The sequence below is a fragment of the Geotrypetes seraphini genome, chromosome 12 (assembly GCF_902459505.1).
Source record: "Geotrypetes seraphini chromosome 12, aGeoSer1.1, whole genome shotgun sequence".
Taxonomy (NCBI): domain Eukaryota; kingdom Metazoa; phylum Chordata; class Amphibia; order Gymnophiona; family Dermophiidae; genus Geotrypetes; species Geotrypetes seraphini.
In genome coordinates, this window is record NC_047095.1 from 103,938,532 (window position 1) to 103,958,898 (window position 20,367).

General features: G+C 40.1%; 1 protein-coding gene across 1 annotated transcript in view; it reads right to left on the reverse strand.

Moving 5' to 3' along the window:
- LOC117346860 (vomeronasal type-2 receptor 26-like) overlaps nt 1-20,367 on the reverse strand; it is a 164,008-nt gene that overhangs the window by 101,681 nt on the left and 41,960 nt on the right. Inside the window, exon 2 of the mRNA XM_033917028.1 lies at nt 8,484-8,583. Within this exon, the coding sequence (XP_033772919.1) occupies nt 8,484-8,583 (100 nt within the window). The remainder of the gene's footprint in view (nt 1-8,483; nt 8,584-20,367) is intronic.

Genomic DNA, 20,367 nt, shown 5'->3' on the forward strand with positions numbered 1-20,367 from the left:
GACAATAAACAGTTATGATATAGAATCTTTAGCAAATAGGCTGCATAACGCTGGAAGTAAAATTAATGATGCTTTAACTATACAAGCTAATTGGATGCCTACTATTTGGTACCCAATGACACTAGCAGCTGGCGTGGATAACGATATGTTAGATCTTTTTAATGCTAGTAATTCTCTAACCTTCCTTATAGATACTAATATTACTCACATAATCAATTGGACTATATGTTCTTTGCAAACATTACAGCAGCAACAACAGAAAAATGTCTTTCAAACACAACTTTTGACAGCAAATGAACAAGTGTGGAGGACCGTTTTTTCTGATGTAATCCGTGCAGGCCATTGGCTACAAATACCTAGTTCGGGGATAAGGTGTGAGGAAACCCTATGTCAGGGATATTTTACCATTTACAATGTAACCAAACAGAGTATAATGTGTAAATACATAGTGATGCCTTTACTAATTGGGTCAGCTCCTAATCAACACTTTTGGACCCCCACCTTTTATGGACAGGTGATAGATATGTATAATCGTACCCATGATTTAACTTTTTGTGATAACACTTTAAGTGGAAAAGTTTGTAAATTACAATCTGCTGTATATGAACCATGTTTATTGCAAAATACTGTAAACAAATGTGAATGGACTATTATGCCAATAACCTATAGGTATATGGTCGAAATAGCACCACAAGTAGTATGTGTAGTAACTGATCAACCAGTGATACCAGGAATGGCAGTGCCTTTTGCGGGATGTATTCATAACATTTCAGTATTACACTGGGAAAATGACACATTCATATTAACTTCCGATGTGGATAAGAATGTAGCTATCATTTGGAATAGCACTAAATGGGATGTTCCAAATTGGGATGTTCCAAATTTGACCAGATTTAAGCAAATATTAACTCAATCAACCAAAATACAGAGTGCCATCCGATACCTAAATCAAAGTATTATGGCTCATCAGCTTACCACCACTATTGCAGCAGACTCGATAGTGACAATAGGGTCAGGAATAGCTGATGCTACTTCACATCATTGGTGGGATATATTTTTAGGATATTCACCTTCAGCTAAAACGACTCTGGATTGGATCATCCATCCTCTGTTAATAGTTGTTATTCTGGTAATAATTTTATCTATCTGGAATTGTTATGTGGCATATGGCATTTGTTGTAAACAACAAAAAGTGATGATGGTTACATACAACACTCATTGTTAAGGACCGAATGTGATACGTATGGGACATACCTGTAGTCTGAGAGTTTTTTTTTGTTTGTAACAATGGCTGTTTAAGAAACCATCTGCCATGCAAAAAAAAAGGATCCTAATACCAAATAACAACTTTCTTTTTTTAAAAGGGGAACTAGAGTTCAGAAAGATAACTTGCACCTGGCAAGACAGGATATGGATGATTCAATCGAGAGAAGGGGGGGAAAGACAGGATGTGCATACATGGTTAGTGAACTTGTCTGTGACATGTTCATGATTGAACACGTATGCAAAACCGGATCCTGACCATAATTTGAGCATAAAAAGGACAGGCAGAACTCAGTGGAATCAGGACTTCTCCACTGCTGACGAGCCGTGTGATGCTGATATGAAATGAATGCGCTGCCTCTGATAGTCGCTGGTCCTCCGATATCAGGGTGATGATGCAATATATGGTAACAAATTATTGATTCCTTACTGCATGATTTCATTATTATAAAATTGTATGAATAAACCTATATTATGCTTTCAGTCATCTGTGTATGCTATTAATTTTCCCAGTCAGAGAGCTGGTGAGGGGAAGGGAAAGTGGGATATAGCTTTACCCTAAGAATAATAGCAGTACAGCCTCCTATGAGAAACCGTATCAAAGGCTTTGCTGAAATTTAAGTAAATTATATCTAGCTTATGTTGTTGATCCAGCTCTCTGGTCACACCATTAAAAAATTCAATCAGGTTTGTTTGACAAGGTTTACCTTTCATAAAGCCATGTTGCCTCATATCCTGTAACCCATTAGATTCTAGGAAGTTCTCTATTTTTTTTTTCAGCAACACTTCCATTATTTTTCCAACAACCGAAGTGAGGCTTACCGGCCTGTAATTTCCTGTTTCATCCCTGTGACCACTTTTATGAATAGAGACTACATCCACTCTTCTCCAGTCACCAGGAACCACTCCCATCTTCAGAGATTTGTTGAACAAGTCTTTAATAGGACTTGCCAGAACCTCTCTGAGCTATCTCAGAATCCAGGGATGGATCCCATCTGGTTCCATCACTTTGTCCACCTTCTATTTTTCAAGTTGTTCATAAACACTTTCCTCCATGAATGGCACAGAATCTGCTCCATTTTCTTATGTAACTTTGCCAGACAATCTTGGTCCTTTTCCAGGATTTTCTTCCATGAACACAGAGTAGACTTATTTTTTTAGTACGTTTGCTTTTTCCTCATCACTCTCCACATATCGGTTCCTAGCATCTTTTAGTTTAGTAATTCCATTTTTCATCTTCCTCCTTTCACTGATATATCTGAAAAAAATGTCTTCCTTTTTTAACATTTTTAGCCATTTACTCTTCTACCTGCACTTTCACCAGGCGTATCTCCCTCTTGGCTTCTTTCAGTTTCACATAGTAGTCCTTTCTATATTCTTCTTCTTGGTTTTTTTATATTTCAGGATTGCCAACTCTTTTGCCTTTATTTTCTATGCCACTAGTTCAGAGAAGCATATCAGTTTCCTTTTTCTCTTGTTTTTATTTATTTTCTTCACATAAAGTTCTGTAGCCATTTTTATCGCTCCTTTCAGCTTAGACCACTGTTTTTCCACTTTACTTATGTCCTCCCATCCTAACAGCTCTTTCTTCAGGCACTCTCCCATTTTATTAAATTCTGTATATTTGAAATCTAGGACTTTTAGTATCATGCAAGCCGTCCTCCACTTTAGCCAATATATCAAACCAAACTGTTTGATGATTGCTACTTCCCATGTGAGCAACAACTCATACATTAAATATACTTTTTCCATTTGTGAGGACCAGATTCAATATTGATTTTTTCCTCATGGGTTCCATCACCATTTTGTCTGAGCAGAGCCTCTTGAAAGGCATCCACAATCTTCCTACTTCTTTCCAATTCTGCAGACTAAACTTTCCAGTCTGCATCCAGCAGGTTGAAATCTCCCAACAGCATTTCCTGTTTCTTTCCAAACTGAGTCAGAGTTCTGTAGACTACACCCACGTAGATAGAAGTTCCATCTTCTCTTTTCAGAAAGATCCATATCACTTCTTCCACTCTCCAGGTCCCTTGCATTTCAGTCACTTGGATATCAGTCCTTACATAGAGAGCTACTCCTCTATCTTTTTGACCATTTCTAAAAAGATTATATCCCAGTATATTTGCATCCCATCCATGGGATTCACTGAACCATTGGGCAGAAGTTTTCACTGTATTGTCTGCGATGATACCCAGATCTTTTCTTGGGTGCAAGGTGGACCCTAGCATCCGGTAACTGAGATTCAGGTTATTCTTCCCAATGTGCATCACTTTGCATTTGTCCACGTTAAATTTAATCTGCCATTTGGACGCCCAGTCTTCCAATTTCCTAAGGTCCACCTGCAATTTCTTTAATATTTGTGTGAAAAACATTCTGTATATGTGAGTAGAGAAAGGCACAGTGACAAAATTCATCACCATTCCTGTCCATATGGAGAACCATGGAAAACAATCCCATGTCATTCTTTAGTGTCTATCTCATTCTCAGTCCTTCTATACCAGCATTCTTCAACACAATGCTTGAGTGTCAATGTGCCCATTCATACTCTGATTCTTCCCACTCTCCTTAAAGAATGACATGGGGATGGTTTCCCATGGTTATCTGCTGGGATGGGAACAGTGATGAATTTTGTGACTGTGGCATTCTCTATGTGTGAGGTAATATGGGAATCAAAGTATGATAAAGATAATTTAGAGTAGACTAACGCTTCTAAAACTGACCATTCTGTCACTTCACTTCCTCTTTCCTCCAAACCTAACTTTCATGCTGAGAGTAGAATCTAACCATATTCCTATGATTTTCAATTTTTGTTGTATCGGTAAGATCTTATCACAAACCTTAACTTTTCTGGGCCATTGTGGGTCATCTTTTCTCCCAATCAACATAAGTTCTGATTTTGCAAGATTCAAAACCAATGTATGTTCCACCATCCACTCATTCACACTTTTCATACATCCAGACAATCTTTCATTCAACTCACTTTTCCAATCCTGCATTGGGAAGAAAAATTGGACATCGTCAGCATAAATACAATATGCTACTCCTATATTCCTAATGATGACATGTACAAATTAAAGAGCAACACACTAAGGGCCGAGCCTTGGGGTACACCTCTACTGATTGGCAGCATTTCAGCATAAAGACAATATGCTACTCCTATATTCAGGAGTCTCTAACCTAATGTACAAATTAAAGAGGAACGCAGTAAGGGCTGAGCCTTGGGGTAAACTAAACTAAACCTTAAGCTTATATACCACATCTTCTCTATAAATACAGAGGGAAGTACAGTGGGAGTTGGTGGTGGGGGAAGGGGAAATTTACATTTTTGGAAAATAACCAAGTTTTCAGGTGTCTTCAAAATAGTTGGAAAGAGCCCAGGTTGCACAGCTGGGCAGGGAATTTATTCCAAAGCTCTGTAGTTTTGAACTGAAGATATTTCTCTAATTTTATAATGTAAATCACACCTTTTAGTGAGGGGAAAGATAATTTGAGCTCTTGGATATATCTGGTGATGTAAGTCTTGCAGCATTCCAACATAGAGGAATTAAAGGGGGAAGAATGCCATGCAGGATCTTGAAAGTTAGGTAAGCACATTTAAAGTAAACCCTGGAAATTACTGGGAGCTAGTGGAGTTGTTGCAAGAACGGCGAAACATGGCTAAATTTGCTCTTTGCAAAGATCAGCCTAGCTGCAGTATTCTGGATATGCTGAAGTCTTTGAAGATTTTTCTTGGGCAGATTTAAATAGATTGAGTTGCAGTAGTCCAGCCTCGAAAGAATGAAGGATTGAACAAGGACAGCAAAATGCTGTTGGTAGAAACAGGATCTCACTTTCCTCAACATATGGAGGCTAAAAAAAGCATTTTTTTAACTAGAGTTAAATGAAAGTGATCAGTCTATAATGATGCGCAAAACTTTGCTTGAGAATTCAGTCTGCAGTGAAGATCCAGAAGGCAGTGAAATGAATGGAGGTAGCTGATTTAACTTTGCACCAAGCCAAAGTAGTTTTGTTTTGGACTCATTTAGCTTCATTTATAGAGTAAGGGGCTCATAATAATTAAAAAAAAAGTCTAAAAAGTGTCCTAAGTGGCTACTTGGACGATCAAAAAGCCTGATCGTCCAAGTACCCATAACCAAAGCTGGTTTTTAGACGTATCTAAAACCAACTTAGGCCTTTCCCCTGCCACTAAACGCACAGAGAGAAAAGAGGTGTGTTTAGAGGAAGGGAAAGGGCGGGCAGTGGGCGGGAGGTGGGCCGACCTACACCTAGACGTACAACACCTATAATCAAAACAGTTAAAGGTTGCCTAGTCGGCACTTAGACCTTTTTCACTTAGATGAAATAAAACCAGGTCTAAGTGCCGAAAAATGGGCTGCTGAGCTGATGGCCACTGGCGCCATCAGTTCAGTGGCCCGGCAACCTAACCATCGCGGCAGGAGAGATGCCTCATCTCCCCTACCGCGATGCCATCACTCTTCTGCCCGAACTGCCGCGACCCGCGGCAGTTCGGGTAGAGGAGTGATGGCATCGCGGTAGGGGAGATGAGGCATCTCTCCTGCCGCGATGCAGCACTCCCCCCACACACACACACAACATCAGGGCAAGAGGGAGCCCAAGCCCTCTTGCCCCAGGCAACCACGGCACCCCCGACAGGATTGGGGCAAGAGGGAGCTCAAGCCCTCTTGCCCCTCCGCCTCCCTGACTTGTGCCTAAGGCCCCGCCCACAGGAGGGGCCTAAGGCTCCTGGGCTTATTCTGATTGGCCCAGGTGCCTTAAGCCCACCAGGAGGCGGGGCTTTGTTGCCCCTGGGCCAATCCAGCCCCATTCTTCGTGAGCTGAATGCCGGACTGACGGGTTTGGCACCCGTCTGTCTGGCCAACCTATAATAGGTACGGGGAAGTGGGGTGGGGGTGTCGTGGGGGGTCGGCCAGGGTGGTCACGGGTCGGTTGAGGGGCGGTTGGAGGTTCTTGGGGGGGCGGTCGTTGGGGGGAGGGGGGTTTGCATCGAGGGCAGGAGGGCCTGGGATCCCTCCTGCCCGTAATGTAGTGCGGGGTGGGGGTAGGGGGGGTCGCATGGGCTCTCTCCTGGCCTGAACAGTAATGTCGGGGGGGGGGGGTTGCCTGGGCCAGGAGAGCTTGGGCTCTCTCCTGGCCTGAATGAGTCACGGGGGGGAGGGGTTGCCGGGGCCAGGAGAGCTTGGGCTCTCTCCTGGCCCGAACGAGTCGGGGAGTCGGAGGGGCAAGAGGGCTTGAGCTCCCTCTTGCCCCGATCGTGTTGGGGGAGCCGCGGGTGCCTGGGGCAAGAGGGCTTAGACTCCCTCTTGCCCCGATGTTATCGAGGGGGGGTCGTGGCTTCAACGGGGCAAGAGGACTTGGACTCCCTCTTGCCCCGATATCGTCGGGGGGGTCGCGGTTTGACATGGCAGGAGGGCTTGGGCACCCTCCTGCCTGGATCGTTGTTGGGGGGGGGAGGATTCTGTAACCGGTGTTGTTTTTGACAGACACGGTTACAGAATCCAGCTTTTAGGCGAAGGACTGTGTTTCAAAGGGTGAGAGATGGAAAAGTTTCAAGGTAGACATATAGATATTAAAAAGAATAGGGGAGAGAGGTGATCCCTGTGGAATTCCGCATAACGGCTTCCATAGTGATGACCTGATGCCATTCATATTAACAGTGTATGAGCAAGATAGTAAGAATTTTGAGAACTAGTCTAAGACAGTATTATCAATACCTATCTCAGAAAGTTGGTAGAACAGAATGTCATGGCGAACGATGTCAAAGGCTGCAGATAGGTCAAATTGTAAAAGAATAGCAAACTTATTACAAGAGTGTAGTTGCTGAACTTTTGAGATTAGTGAGACTAATAGAGATTCACTACTAAAGTTAGGTCTGAAACCATATTGGTAAGGTAACAGAATGGAAAATCTCTCTAGATATGATGAAAGTTGAGTAGGTATGATAGACTTTAACATTTTGGTCAAGAGGGGAATGTTCACTATGGGTCAATAGTTAGACACTGAGGAATGGACTAGGTCAACTTTTTCCAATAGTGGGGTCAGAGCAATGTAGCCCATCTCTTCAGAAAATAGACCTGACAGTATGGAAGAATTTATAAGTCTGGTGAGTGATGAGATAGCCTGAGTGGAAATTTTCTCATATAGGTATGAGGGAAATGGATTCAAGATGTATTTATAAGATCTTAATTTGTGACACAGTTTTGAAACCTGAGATACATACTCAAAGGTGGGTACACCTCTACTCATTTCTAACCACTGCACTACACTCTCCTCATAAGAGTGTTAGAAGAGGGAATGGTGAGAAGAATTGGGTACATTAGACATTGGAGAGTTAAGTGACTTGCACAGAATCATAGGGAGTTATACCAGATTTGAGCCAGGCTTTCCTGGTTTAGCTTTAACCATTAGTCTGAGTCCATATGATGGAATAACCCTAGCTTTAATAACAGCAGCCTACCACTAGGGATCATTACTGTTGTTTTGATCTCAAAGCAGTGTTGGGACAAGAGTGGAGGGGCACTGCTCTTGTTCTGGTCCACTGGTCTATCAGGGACGTCAATAGTTCAATCCCAGGGAGTAAGCATGCAGAGAGTTTTGAGTCTGCTTAATGTATTCTGTTGAGGAACTACTTGTTGGATGATGGAGCTATGTGGGGATTCCTGTTGGGAAACTCCTGGGGTAGTACTTTTTAAAGGTAGAGGCCTTGAATAGGTGGGGTACACGATGATGGGTAGGAGGCTTTGATTGAGGTGAGGGTATGATCAAGGAGTGTGTGACCTTGATATGGGTGGGGTTTTCATTGTAGTGGGGATCTGGCTGGGAAAGAGGAGTCACAATAAGGGAGTCATCCTTTATATTGTTTTACAAATTGGGACATGGGCATTCCATCTGAAATTTTACAAGATTTAAAATAGGAACATGAGGTATATTTGGACCCAAATTTTGTTCAGACAAAAAAAAATCAATTTCAGTATCAAATTTCACTCTAGTTTAGAAAACAAATTTCATACTCTTTTCCTAATAAATCTCTTGTATGAATTTCATTTATTCCAAAATGTTATTTATCTCTTTAGTAACATGATTTAGTTTCACAATTTGTTAATTTTCAGTGTGTCTGGATAACTTGGTCTCAGATTAAGGATTATATTCTGAAGGGATTGATTAGGTTATAATGGACAAAGTATAATAAAAAAGCCCCATACCTGTGGATTGTGGTATATCTTGAACACATCGGATAGCTGTCTTGATTCCTCAGCTGAAAGGCCTTCAATTATAGCAGCAAGGGTGCCAAAAGTTTTGCATCTATAATTAGGAATAAAGTTATTCATTCCTGAAAAAATAGCCATGGCACCAGAAAATGTAAGGAAAAGATTGTTGTAAGAGTCATAAATTTGAAAGCCAAGAGTGAGGTTGGGTAACAGTTCTGAGCTATTATTAATTTCTTCCACTGTAGATACAAGGGCAAGGAAGTCATAGTAGTTTCCTTGGAGAAAGCTGAAATGGCATTAAAGAATTCATTTTAGATAAATTGTAGACATCAGAATTGAAACATCCAGCTAAAGGCACGCTCAGTTCCCCCTGTATTTACTTAGGGCTCTGTTAAAAAAGGAGCTTTTATAAAATATGTATAATGACATGCAGTAACTCTTTATTTTTGGGCATTACAAAAGCAAGAATTCATGCCCTGCAGGTAATACAAAATACAGCTGCTAGATTAATTACTGGGATGTCAAAATATGATCATATCACTCCTGTATTTAAAAAAATTGCACTGTTTACCTATTGAATTTCAAATTAAGTACAAGATTCTGACAATAATACACCATGTGCTATATGCTGTGGCATCAGAGTGCTTGACTCAAATATTGTGAAGATACATTCCAAACTGAAATTTATGATCAGAGTTGATGATAAAGTTGATTGAGGAGAGAAACTAGGATGTACATTATAAAACCCCCCCAGCAATGCTGCTGTATCTGTAGAAGGCCAAGACTTTGGAACCCAACCCCTCTTTTACTTAGGTGCGCTAATTGAATTAGCGCGCGCTAAATGCTAATGCATCCATAGACTAACATGCGTGCAGTAAATCGATTAGGTGTTAGTACACCTTAGTAAAAGAGTGTCTCAGTGAGAGGTACACGAGACTATGCGCAGACTTTGAAATTTTATTTTTTTTAAAGTTCAATAAATTTTTATTGAGTAATTTGAAAAATACAGGGAGAAATTCAGACACATAAAAATAATATAACATTTTGTATATATATGGTCAATAATTATAAATTTAACTATAAAGGGCTATCGTGTTAAGAAGAGCTCAGAGTAATAGAGTTGTTTGTGGAGACTATATGAGAAAAAGATGAGAGAGGATAGAGTAAAACAAATTAAAAGAGAAAAAGAAGAGAGAGGAAAAGTGAAGAAAAGAGAGGGAAGACAGGAGTGTCTACAGAGCAGAGCGTACATATGAATCTAAGAATGACCAGGGTGATTTCTTTCTTTTCAAATTCATGGAGATTCGGAGTGTGATTTTATTTTCATATGCATATGATTCAAATCTATGATACATACATAGTGAGTTCCACAAAAACGTATAATCTAATAAAGAAAAAGATTTCCAATTTTTCAAAATGTGCATGAGAGCAGTCACAAACACGGTATCGATGAGTTTAGAAGGACATTTTGATTGCGCGAAGCAGGGGTGTTGAGATCGAAGGATGATAATGTCCATAGAAATCTCTTCTGAGCAGTTAGTGATAGATTGTATGGTATTCCAAATTTGGGTCCAAAAAGAGCGGACTAAAGTACAATGAAAAAACATATGATCAAGAGTTCCTTCCTCTTTCAAACAATTTCAGCAAACAGAGTCTAGTTTTAAGTTGGCTTTCCACATGCGGAATGGGGTCCATATTGCATTCCACATAATAAAGAACATTGATTGTGAAACTCTAGAAGATAGAAGCAGGCGGTTTGTTGAAGACCAAAAGAGTTCCCAGTCAATGTCTGAAAGCGGAGTGGTGAGTATATTATCCCAGTGTTTCATTGATTGATATGAAAAAGTGAAGAAATGATCTCTCAGAATATTATAGAAAAAAGATATAGCTTTTCCTTTTGATAAAGACCATAAAGACCAATGGCAGATAGTATTTTTGGATGACATGAAGTCATACCGTATATTCACAGAAGATAGCACTTCAATGAGTGAGATCCACTGTGAATAAGCAGAAGAAGGTAGTAGGTATGTGGAACATAGTATATCAAAAGGAATTGACGTAGTAAGAGTAGAAAATTGATGAGCAAACCATATGCCTGCACGCTGCCACCGTTTCCATGAAAGGGATTTGCCTTGGTTTTGGATATTGGGATTATTCCAAAGAGACATGAGTGGGATAACATTAACCGAGATCTCAGCTATATTATCTAAATGATGGAGAGCATGCTGCGTTGAATTCAACAGAGAATATTTTCTCAAATGCCTAGGTATTGATATCGTTAGTAAGCAGGAGATGTGTAGAGGTTTGCATAGAAAGCACTCCATTTCAAACCAAGTAGGAAGGTCTTGAGAAAAGGAATCATTAACCCAGTAAGCTCCATATTTAGCTAATGAAGCAATATAATAATGGTAGAAATCCGGGAAGTTGAGACCACCATTAATCTTAGAGGCCTTCAGCTTGGCTAGAGCAATTCGAGGTTTTTTCTTGTTCCATATAAATTCAGATAGTTTCTTGTTTAGCCAATGGAAAAATGATTTCTGGCATAAAAGAGGAAGCATAGAGAGAATGTAATTAATTTGAGGTGCTAGGGTCATTTTGATGGATGCTATCCTACCTCACCAAGACAAATAAAATGGGGACCACCGAGCTGTAGTGTTAAGAACTAAATTTTGTATTTTAGATATATTAAGATCTTGAGCAAGGACCGGATCCTTGTGTATTAAAATCCCCAAGTATTTCACAGCTTCATCAGACCATGTGAATGGAAAGTTAGCCAAATCTGATTGAAGAATGTTATTATTTAGAGGAAAGATTTCTGATTTCTCCCAATTGACAGAGTATCCAGAAATTCGGGAGTATTGTTTGATGATATGTATAAGATGAGGAAGAGAAGATTGAGGGTTCCTAAGAAAAATTAAGACATCATCAGCATAGGCTGCTAATTTGATGTTTCGATCAGAAGAAGGAATACCGTTAAATAAGGGGCTTTGTCGAATAGCAAAGAGAAGAGGCTCCAACACTAAATTGAACAGTAGTGGTGAGAGAGGACACCCTTGTCTAGTGCCTCTGTGAAGGGGAAATTTATTAGATAGAGAATTATTAATTAGAATACGAGCTGTGGGACTGTGATATAATGTTTCTATCCATTTCGTGAAAGATGAGCCAAAATTATACCATTTCAGGACACAGAAAAGAAAAGGCCATTCCACTCGATCAAATGCTTTTTCAGCGTCTATAGCTAGGCCTATTATTGGGTCTGTCAATGTTTTAGCGTGAGCATTAATATGGTGAAAGAGGCGCAAGTTATCTCCTATATATCTTTGTTTGATAAACCCCATTTGATCTTTATGTATAAGATGTGGAATCGCTTTGGTGAGTCTTAATGCAAGTAATTTTACCATTATTTTATAATCTAAATTAAGGAGAGAGATAGGACGGAAGTTTTTGACCAGAGTGGCGTCTCTGTCAGGCTTAGGAATTACTACAATGGTGGCTTCAGTGAAATTAAATTGTTTATCTGGAGTGGAATGGAGGAAATCATAGTATGTAAGGAGATGAGGAGCTAAAATGTTTCGGAATTGTTTAAAGAATTCGTTAGTGAAACCGTCTGGACCAGGGGCTTTCCCAGTTGGTAGGGAAGATATGGCAGCTTCTATTTCTGTTATGGTTATCGGAGAGTCTAGTTCCAATTTAAGAGAGTCCGATATGGTCGGATGAGATAAGGAGGAAAGAAAGGAGTCTATATTTGATTCAGAAGCCATAAGTTCAGATTTGTATAGTGAAGCATAAAAATTTTCGAATTGAGAAGAGATTAAAGATCTGGTTTTGACTAATTGTCCTAATGAATTTTGGATAGATGTGATATGTAGTCTTTTGGATTTAATTTTTAGGTATCTGGCCAAGGGGCGACCCATAAGATTATCTCCCATATAATGTCCAGAATTGGAGATGAAGATATCTCGTCTGGCTGTGCATGAAACTAAAGTATTATATTCATATTTAAGTTTTTGGATATTTTGGAGAATATTTGGGTCATGTAAGTGATTAGACATATGCTGTAGTTCTAATTTTTTAATAGAGTTTTCTAATTCTTTTTCCTTTATCATGGACTGTTTTTTTTTTCCAAGAGGCAATTTTTATCAATTCACCTCTAAGGGTTGCTTTGTAAGCTTCCCAGACTATGGAAGGACAAATTTCAGGGTCTTTGGAGTTATTTTCAAAAAATTCTGTTGTGAACGAATTGATTTTTTCAACAGTTTCTTCATCTAGGAGTAGGGTGTTGTTCAGTCTCCAAGAGGGAGGTTCTTTACGCGGAGCCGAGATAGAAATATATAAAGATATGGCAGCATGATCTGTAAGAGAGATTGGATGTATAATAGCATTGGTAAGATCCTGTATAAGAGAGGAGGATATGAGAAAGAAATCAATTCTCGAGTAGGTATTGTGTGGTGGTGAAAAATGTGAATATTCTCTACCTTTCGGGTGAAGTAATCGCCAAGGATCCACAAGTGAGAAGGCATCATTTAGAGCCTGAAGAGCTGTAAAAGGGAGATTTGGAGGGTTTACAAGAAGAAGATCTATTAATCTATAAGTCTTGGATTTGATTAAAGTCCCCTCCCAATATTAGAGAACAAGAACCAAATTCAATTAGCGCTAGCTGAATGTCTCTAAAAAAATCCGGATGATTACATTACATTACATTAGGGATTTCTATTCCGCCATTACCTTGCGGTTCAAGGCGGATTACAAAAGGTTAATTTAAAAAAAAACAGAGTTACAATGATTAGCTAGAGAGGTAAGTTGTAGATCTTATAAACATTTAGCGGGTTGTTGAGGGTGAGGTGGTTTGTAAAAGAGTTAATAGGTGGTCATAGTGGAGGTTCTTTTGTTATTATTAGTGCAGTAATGGGTAGATCAAATGTCAGTTTTAGAGTTACTAAGAGGTCGTGATATTATTGCTGCTTCAGGAATTTCTTGAAAAGTGTGGTTTTTATTTCTTTTCTGAACGTCCTATAGTCTGGGGTGGTCATCAGAAGGTTGGAGATCTGGTTGTCCAGCCTTGCGGCTTGAGTGGCTAGGAGGCCGTCGTGTAGTTTTGTTCTTTTTACTTCCTTGATTGAGGGGGGTATGAATGGGGAGTGCGTTTTTCTGTGTCTGGTAGTGGGTGCTTGGATGAGGCGATTGTTCAAGTATGATGGGCTGTCTCCGTGTAGGGTTTTAAATAATATGCAGTAGAATTTGAATTGGATTCTTTCTTGGATTGGAAGCCAATGTGAGTTGATGAAGGCTTCAGTGATGTGGTCATGTTTTTTCAATGAGTAGATGAGTCTCAAAGCTGTATTTTGGATTGTTTGGAGTTGTCTAATCGTAGTTGCAGGGCAAGGGAGGAAGAGGATGTTTCAGTAGTCCAATATACCTAGTATTAGGGATTGTACTATAAGTTGGAATTGTGTTCTTTCAAAGAATTTTCGGACTTGTCTCAGATTTCTCATGATTGCAAATGATTTCTGAATTGTTTTATTTATTTGCGGTTGCATAGTGCAGCATCTGTCTATGGTCATGCCAAGTAGTTTTATGGTGGTTTGGATGGGATATTTGATTGTGTTTATATCTAAGTTGGTTGTGGTTTGGACCTTGTCATTTTCGAGGAGGATGAATTTGGTTTTGTCTTGGTTGAGTTTAAGTTTGTGATTTTTCATCCAGGTTGTGACTGTTTCAAGTGTTTGGTGAAGTTTGTCTGTCATGGTAGGTTTAGAATGATCGTATGGGATGAGGATGGTGATGTCATCAGCATAACTATAGGTGGTTATGCCCAGATTGTCCAGATGCGTTCCTAGAGAAGCAGTGTAGAGATTGAAGAGGGTAGGGGATAGTGGAGATCCTTGAGGTACGCCGCAGGGGTTTGACCAGGATTCTGACTTTTCTTTGTTTGATTTTACACTGTAGGTTCTGAGTTTTAGGAATCCTTCAAACCAAGAGTATACTTTATCTGAGATGCCTATTGCATCTAAGATCTGTAGAAGGATGTTGTGATCCACTAAGTCGAATGCCGCAGTTAGGTCCAGTTGTATGAGAAGCATTTTTTTCCCTGTACTAAGGTGTTGTCTGACGGTATCCATAAGGGAGCCTAGTAGTGTCTCTGTACTGAAGTTTGTTCTGAAGCCTGATTGCATGGGGTGGAGTAGGTTGTGGTCATCTATGTAATCGGTGAGGAGTTTGGCTACTAGGCCTTCTATAATTTTGACATATAGCGGAATTGAGGCTATAGGTCTAAAGTTAGATGGGTGGTTTTGTGGTGCTTTTGGGTCTTTTTGGATTGGGGTGATGACGATTTCGCTGAGGTCAGCAGGGAATGTGCCTTCTGTGATCTTTAACCGGGCCATATATATTGAGAAAAACAAAATCCACTGAGTGCAACGCAGCATGTACCAGACACCATCTTCCTTCCGTGTCTGTTTTAATTGAGTGAATAATGGGAGAGAGTTTATCTTTAAGAAATATTGAAACACCATTTTTCTTTTGATGAGTTGCAGGTGAGTATGCATGAGCGGAATATCCCTTTAGTTGGAATTTCGTGGCAGCAGCGGGTGGGAGGTGGGTTTCTTATAAGAAAATTATATCTGGATGTTTGTTGACCACATAATTAGATATCTTTTTTCTTTTAATGGGATGATTCAGGCCATTCACATTAAAGGAAAAGACATGTAGGTCAGCCATAATATATAATATGTAGTGGTGAAATATGAAGTATATCTCCTTCGTCAAGAAAAAATAACTGATATATTTGTAGGGTTGGGTAGACACTCCCGTCTAAGGAAGAAAATAGAAAGAGCATTAAAATAAGAAAGAATAAATAAGGATTGTCAGCATAATATATGGTCAGAAAAGAAATAAACCATACTATCATGCATATCTTAAAATATTTTAAAGTTGCTCCTATGAGCACAGAAGAATAACACATGTGAAGCAACTAACAAAATCCACACCTAATCAGTAATATAAAATATGAGATTAGTGTGCTTAACTTAGTAGACTATACAAAGTATGTATTTCATTACATAGCACAATGAGATAAGAGCTCATAGGCACAGTCTGAAATATCAAAAATCTGGAATTGATTTGATCAGACAGAGACCTCAAAGGAAACTGCACGGCTGATGTCAAATATAATTAAATAATCTAATAACGAAGATGATTTCCAATTTTTCATAATGTGCCTGAGATAAGAGCTTATTGGCACAGTCTGAAATATCAAGACTAGAAGACTGGAATTGATTTGATCAGACAGAGATCTCAAAGTAAACTGCTGTCAAGTAGAATTAAATCGTTGGGGTATTATTGTTCATAGTCTCAGACATAGAGTCTATAAATAGTTGTGCGGTTACTTTGTCTGTGAATGTATGTGGTTTCCCATCTCTCCATATGCGTAAAGACGCCGGGTACACAAGTGCAAACCTCACTCCACGACGATGAAGCGTGGAACATAGCGGCACCATCGCCTTGCGAAGGGTGGATACATGTAAGGAGTAGTCATTAAATAATTGTAATTTTTGACCTTCATATTCAAGTCGGCCATATTTCCGAAAGGCTTGCATGATGAGCTTTGTCTTTCCAGTTAATATATCTAGCAATTGCTGTTCGCGAGCGGTTGTTATCATCCGTTCGTTGGCCCAATCGGTGTGCCCGCTCACATAGAAAGCCAGACTCAGGGGTCACCAGGCCAAGTTGCTTTGGGAGCCAAATCTGCAAAAAATGATAAAGATCTTGATCAGCACGGAGATCAGGTAGCCCCACTACTCGTAGATTATTACGGCGTTGATGGTTCTCTTGGTCATCCAGACGTATTGTCAATGTTGCCACTTGATTTTGCAAGGCAATAACGTTTTCGCGATCTTGCAATGTTGCATCTTCATTTTCAGACACCCTTTGCTCCACTGCTGCAATACGCCCAGCATGTGATTCAAAACGATCATTAATACAGTCTACAGCTAACTGTAATTTAAGGAATTTATCTTCCAGGGCCGCGGTGACCATTTTTGAAATTTCTTGGGCCCAATCACCCCATTGTGTCGAGGTTAGAGTTGGAGTCGGTGACATCGCCATTTTAAGCTCTGAGCAGGATGATTTATGTTTTCGTTGATCTTACTGGCATTCCTATCTAATGCGTACTTTAAAACTGTTACACATATACAAGAAAGTTCTGTAGATGAGTCAGAAATATTTTGAATAAGATTTATTCTTAGGTACACTCTCTTTTACCCACCGCCGCTGGTGATATATAGGTTCAAAGGAATGCAGCAAGCTCCCTGTAGGGGAGAAAGATCACTAGTAACCACTTCAGTATCAAGAAAAATAAGGATAAGAGTCCATGTGGAGAGAATAAATAACTATGGAATAAAGTCAATTTCACAGGCAATTTGGATAATCACATTGTGTGCAGGCTGATTTCTGAGCAGCTCCAATAACTCTTGTACTTGAAGGGATGATCGTGACCTCAGGCTTCTTACTGCTTAGCAGCACTGGAGAAATTTCCCTTTCCTTAAGCTACCAGGAGGCGTGATATCTCTGGCGCACTTACGATTTCGCCATAACACACGGCTTAAACCCGGGATGTCCAATTTCCGTCTGGGAAGAGTCTCCCACCGAGCAGCGCTGGAGAAATCCCTTTTTTTTTCCTTTTTTTCTCCAATTATTGTGCCGATTTTTCCAACTCTGTGCCGGTCTCGCTGTAATTCAAGCGAAGGTCCCGTATCATCGGCTCAGCTGCGATCTTGGCCTGTCCCAAGACATGAGCGACATCGGGCATCTAGGTTGCCTGTCTAAAATGAGTTGAGGTTACGGTAGCAAAAATATAGCAGGCTATGTAAAAAAAAACAAAATATAAAGCACAGTTTTATTTAAATTAGGCGTGTGCAAGGGGAGCCGTTACGCCATCTGTGTGTTCTCGTGGCGATCAAGCCACGCCCCCCCAATTTTATTTTTTTTAAATCACTAAAGACATGCCTGTTTGTGGGAGTCTTGTTTTAAGGCAATCATTTTTATGAGATAACTGAACAAGATACAAAACAAAACAAAACAACATGGTACAGGCAGTATCACTAAAAGGTAAAGGCAGAGAACATCCAACAGCACGAGATTTTTTTTGTCCAAATGCACAGAAAACAGTGACAAGAACAGGTGCACAGGCTAAAAGAACACTGTACAGTCAATCAACTATTACAGTACACTTGCAAAGGAGACCAAATCCGCTGAAAGGCATATTGCAATCTCCGTCATTCAGCCACTCAAAGTTCATACTGGTAGACATTGAGAACCATGTGCCACCATTGAGAGGTAGATACCAAGGACTGTTGTTTCCAGTGTAGCAGCACGGTCTTAATGGTGAAGCCGATCAGGATGTCTAACAGAACAGATTGAGTCCGAGGGAGAGATGGTTCCAGAATGGTGGAGCACAGCACAACCATGCAATAGCACAAAGTAGCAGGAAGAGGTAGAATGGTCCCCAAAATAAGCACGCCCCCAACCAAAAGCCAGAGACAAAGGAACAGTCAAATATCAGGTGTTAGAAGGTGCCGGTAGCTGCCAAGCACCACCACCAGCTGGCAGACGATTTTGGTGTGACCTGCTGCTGCTTGACTAGAGTCCACAGAGATTTATGAAGAACAAAATACAGAGACTGATGAATGGAGGCCAAATGCAAGGGTCGATTGCAACAGTGCCACACCTGGGACCATTGATGCTCAGTGAGAGTACAGGATAAATCCTGCATCCACATCCGCTGAATTGGTAAAGGACGGTCAGCCTCTGAAGAAACAAGAGGACCATAGATTACAGATATTACATGAGTCCTTGAGCTCCATTGAGTCAGCAACGGAGCATAATAGGTACAACGCAAGTGAAGATCCTCTAGATGAGGCCCAAAAGCTGCATGGATATATGGATATTTTGACAGTTGCAGATATCTATAAACCTAGTGAGAAAGTATTGCATATAAAGACACATCATCAGCAAAAAGCTGAAATGCGGACCTCCATGGGTCCCACCTATATACAATGTATGTCAGGGGATAAGTCCAAGCACTGCAGCAATAGTTCCAGGGCCAGTTTGAACAAGAGGGACAACTGGGGACAACCCTGTCTTATTCCCCAAGTCAGGGAAAAATAAGGTGATAAATAGCCATCTACATTCAATCTGGCCCTAGGATTAGCACACATGAGATGTTCCATATCTATGAATGGCCAAAAAAAAACAAAGTATAAATACCAATTATAACGATAATCCAACTTGTAAAAGAATTGGTATGAAAAGTGATAATCTGTCCTTAAAACCTGGGGATGAAAAAGAAAAAGATGAAAAAAAGAAAAATATGCTAACCCAAAATAAGGAAATTTAACCAAATAAATTAAATAAAAGGACCAATCAGTACGGGCCCCATACCCTCGTAACAACCGTTGGCCCCGGGCAGGTGTTTATGAAGTGACAAACACTTTTAGAAATAAATCTAAATAAACCCTGCCCCGTACATCATATTATCCTTATATTGTATATGATATTATATGAAAAAATACATATATGTGTTACAAAAATCTGAAACACACTCATCCCCAGAAAAATGTATAAAAGGAAAGAAAATCACCCCAAAGAAGATCTCCCTGTAGCCTAATATAAAAAGGAAAAGTGAAAACCCCCCAAAAATGCAGATGATGACAAAATCAATAATAAATATGTGAGATTAGTGTCCTCGGTCTCGTCCTTCAAGTCACAGCACAGTAAAACCTGTGCAACTATCACAAAGTGAAAAAACCCCTGAGAAATGTGAATACACTTAGCTCAAGTGACTGTAATGAATCCAAAGCGGGATACCGGTCAAAGTTCACCGAAAGTCACTGTTCAAATCCGCTTACTGTTCAGTCCCGCTCACTTGAACTCATTCATAAAAAGAGTCATAGCTGTCGGTTCAATTGCCAATTTATAATTGAAATCACTTGGTCCCGTACAGTCCAAAGGTTATTCAACAATGTTCAATACTCATGTTGCTCACTCGACAGGTCCTGTTTCAATATCCTCATCAGGAGGGAGCAAAAAAATCAAAAAGACCAAAACGAAATTTCAAACTAACTGAAAATTCACACATCCAGTCCCTAAAAATCAAGGATGGAATCCACGGCAGCGGCACAATCAAGCTGCTTTAACAAATGAGAGCCCAAAACAAGGAGCTCTTATATAACACTTGAGGAGCCCCACCTGGAGCAACGCATACGTGGTGACGTAGGAGAGATGACAACATGATCAGATAAGGACATGAACCTTTATGTGAAACATTTGTCAACGTTCTCGTTCAAACCATGAGGGGGATATGCTTGTAAATTAAAGATCCAAAAGTTCTCTCTCACCAGTAAATGATTTTGTCTGTCTCCCTTGAAATTAATAGGAATTTGTTCCAAAACGCACCACCTTAATTCGGCGAATGTGTGATGGTGTTTTAGGTTATGAGCCACCATAGGAGCAGTTGATTTTTCAGTTTTAAGACAACTGCGGTGTTCAATCAATCTGACTCTGATAGCCCGACTGGTGCAGCCCACGTAGATTAAGCTGCAAGGGCAGGAAATCACATAAATTACGTGAGTAGAAACACACGATGTAACTGCTCTCAACTGATAGGTCCGCAGGGTTTTAGGATGTGTCCAAGAGTTGCCTTGATGAGAGGTGGTGCACACCGAGCAATGGCCACAAGGGCCATGACTCCCTTCTGTTACCGAAGGAAGGTGATGAATGGTAAAATCCGAGGAAACAAGATGCTCGGATAAATTTCTGCCTCTAGTGAAAGCAATGCACGGATGATCTTTGAAGGCAGAGTGTAACTGCAGAACGTGCCAAT